Raw genomic sequence first — 1,621 nt, forward strand, 5'->3', positions numbered from 1 at the left:
AGTCTTTGAGGTTGGTAGATTCCAGTCTGAATGAATCTGCTGATAATGTTGGACTAATCTGTGTGAAACATCAGAAGAATTTGATCATTAATATCTAAAGAGTTTTCTTGCTACTCCAAAGTCATTCAGGGTCTCTGGGCTGATTTAGCTCCGCCCACCTTTAAACACTGCACTGTTTGATGGACAGGTGGAGTCGACCCAGAGCATGATCCGGATCCTGGGGCTGTCCGCCACTCTGCCAAACTACCTGGACGTGGCCGCCTTCCTGCACGTCAACCCCTACATCGGCCTGTTCTTCTTCGACAGCCGCTTCAGACCCGTGCCTCTCGGACAAACCTTCGTTGGCATCAAGACCACCAACAAGGTAAATCCACACTCGGCGTCCACTGATGGGCACCTAAAGGCTGCAGGACTTGGGTTTACACGCTTCGACAGCAAACTTCATGAAACAAAGAGTCATTATCAGGCATCTGATTGTTTCCTTTCCATCAGCATAGATAACTAAAGCAGATTATATCTGTTTTGTGTTCAGATCCAGCAGCTCCATGACATGGAAGAGGTTTGTTACAACAAAGTCCTGCAGCAGATCAAAGCCGGTCATCAGGTCAGTGCTTCTACCTCTAAACTAAAATGCTCCTTCATCCACTTAACTGTAAAACAAACCAAGCCTTTCTCTCAATGCCTTTAAAAAGAAAGTATTTATGGGCATTTTAATTTGTTGTTTTCTTTCTTAGAAAAAAGACAAAGATGAGAGTGATCAGTGTTGATGTGTTTGTGCAGGTCTTTGAGTTACAGAAATACCTGCTCTAAAAATAAAACGGTTGACAGTAACGCTGGCAGGCTTCGCTTCTCCAAACTCAGACGGATCCTTTGAACAACCAGCCTCACGGTTTCAGGTGATGAGCGTAGAAAGAAACCAGGCAGATGCTGGTCTGCCATGTGGAGCCTGCAGGAGGAGGAGTTGCTCTGCCACATTTTTCCCTGCAGATTCTGGTTTAGATCTAAACTGTTCACACTTTGCCAGGTTAGACTCCAGGACGGTCTGAGACTGAGGACCTGTCTGCTGGCTGCCTTCGCTTCATGCTTCTGGTTCATTAAAGTCGTAGGGAAATCATATTTAAATGTCAAATCATTCTGGCTTAAACATCTATATAAATGTTCTCTTTATCAGACCATATTGTCCCAAAATTAAAAAAAATTCTATATAAAAAAAAAAAAAGTCCTGTCTTAGACTAAGACAGACTGTATTTTGTTAATTTGTATACACAAGTGTAAACAAAAAAATTTTTGTTAAGTATAGCTCTCTAGACTATTTAATTTTTGAAAGTACAGCCTTTTTTAAGATAAGCAGCAGTGATAAAAACATTGTGATGAAAAACAAAACAGTCATGTAAACATATAACTATTAGGGGTGTAAATCACACCCATCATGGCGATTCTATTCAGTATCGATTTCCTGACCCAACGATTCGATTATTTTCGATACTCAAGAATACACCACGATACGATTCGATTAATCGATTAATCGGTTACTTTTTTTTTTATTATTATTTTTTTTTTTACACCTTACAAGCTAAACAAAGTTTCAAGTTTGAAATAAATCAATGAAAGCTGTAATATC

General features: G+C 40.1%; 1 protein-coding gene across 1 annotated transcript in view; it reads left to right on the plus strand.

The window, feature by feature from the left end:
• The window catches only part of ascc3 (activating signal cointegrator 1 complex subunit 3), a 202,540-nt gene that overhangs the window by 131,902 nt on the left and 69,017 nt on the right, over positions 1 to 1,621 (plus strand). Inside the window, exons 11-12 of the mRNA XM_015391552.1 lie at positions 188 to 364; positions 533 to 604. Coding sequence (XP_015247038.1) covers positions 188 to 364; positions 533 to 604 — 249 coding nt within the window. The remainder of the gene's footprint in view (positions 1 to 187; positions 365 to 532; positions 605 to 1,621) is intronic.

Source organism: Cyprinodon variegatus, unplaced genomic scaffold, assembly GCF_000732505.1.
Source record: "Cyprinodon variegatus isolate N-32 unplaced genomic scaffold, C_variegatus-1.0 Scaffold547, whole genome shotgun sequence".
NCBI classification, from domain to species: Eukaryota; Metazoa; Chordata; class Actinopteri; order Cyprinodontiformes; family Cyprinodontidae; genus Cyprinodon; species Cyprinodon variegatus.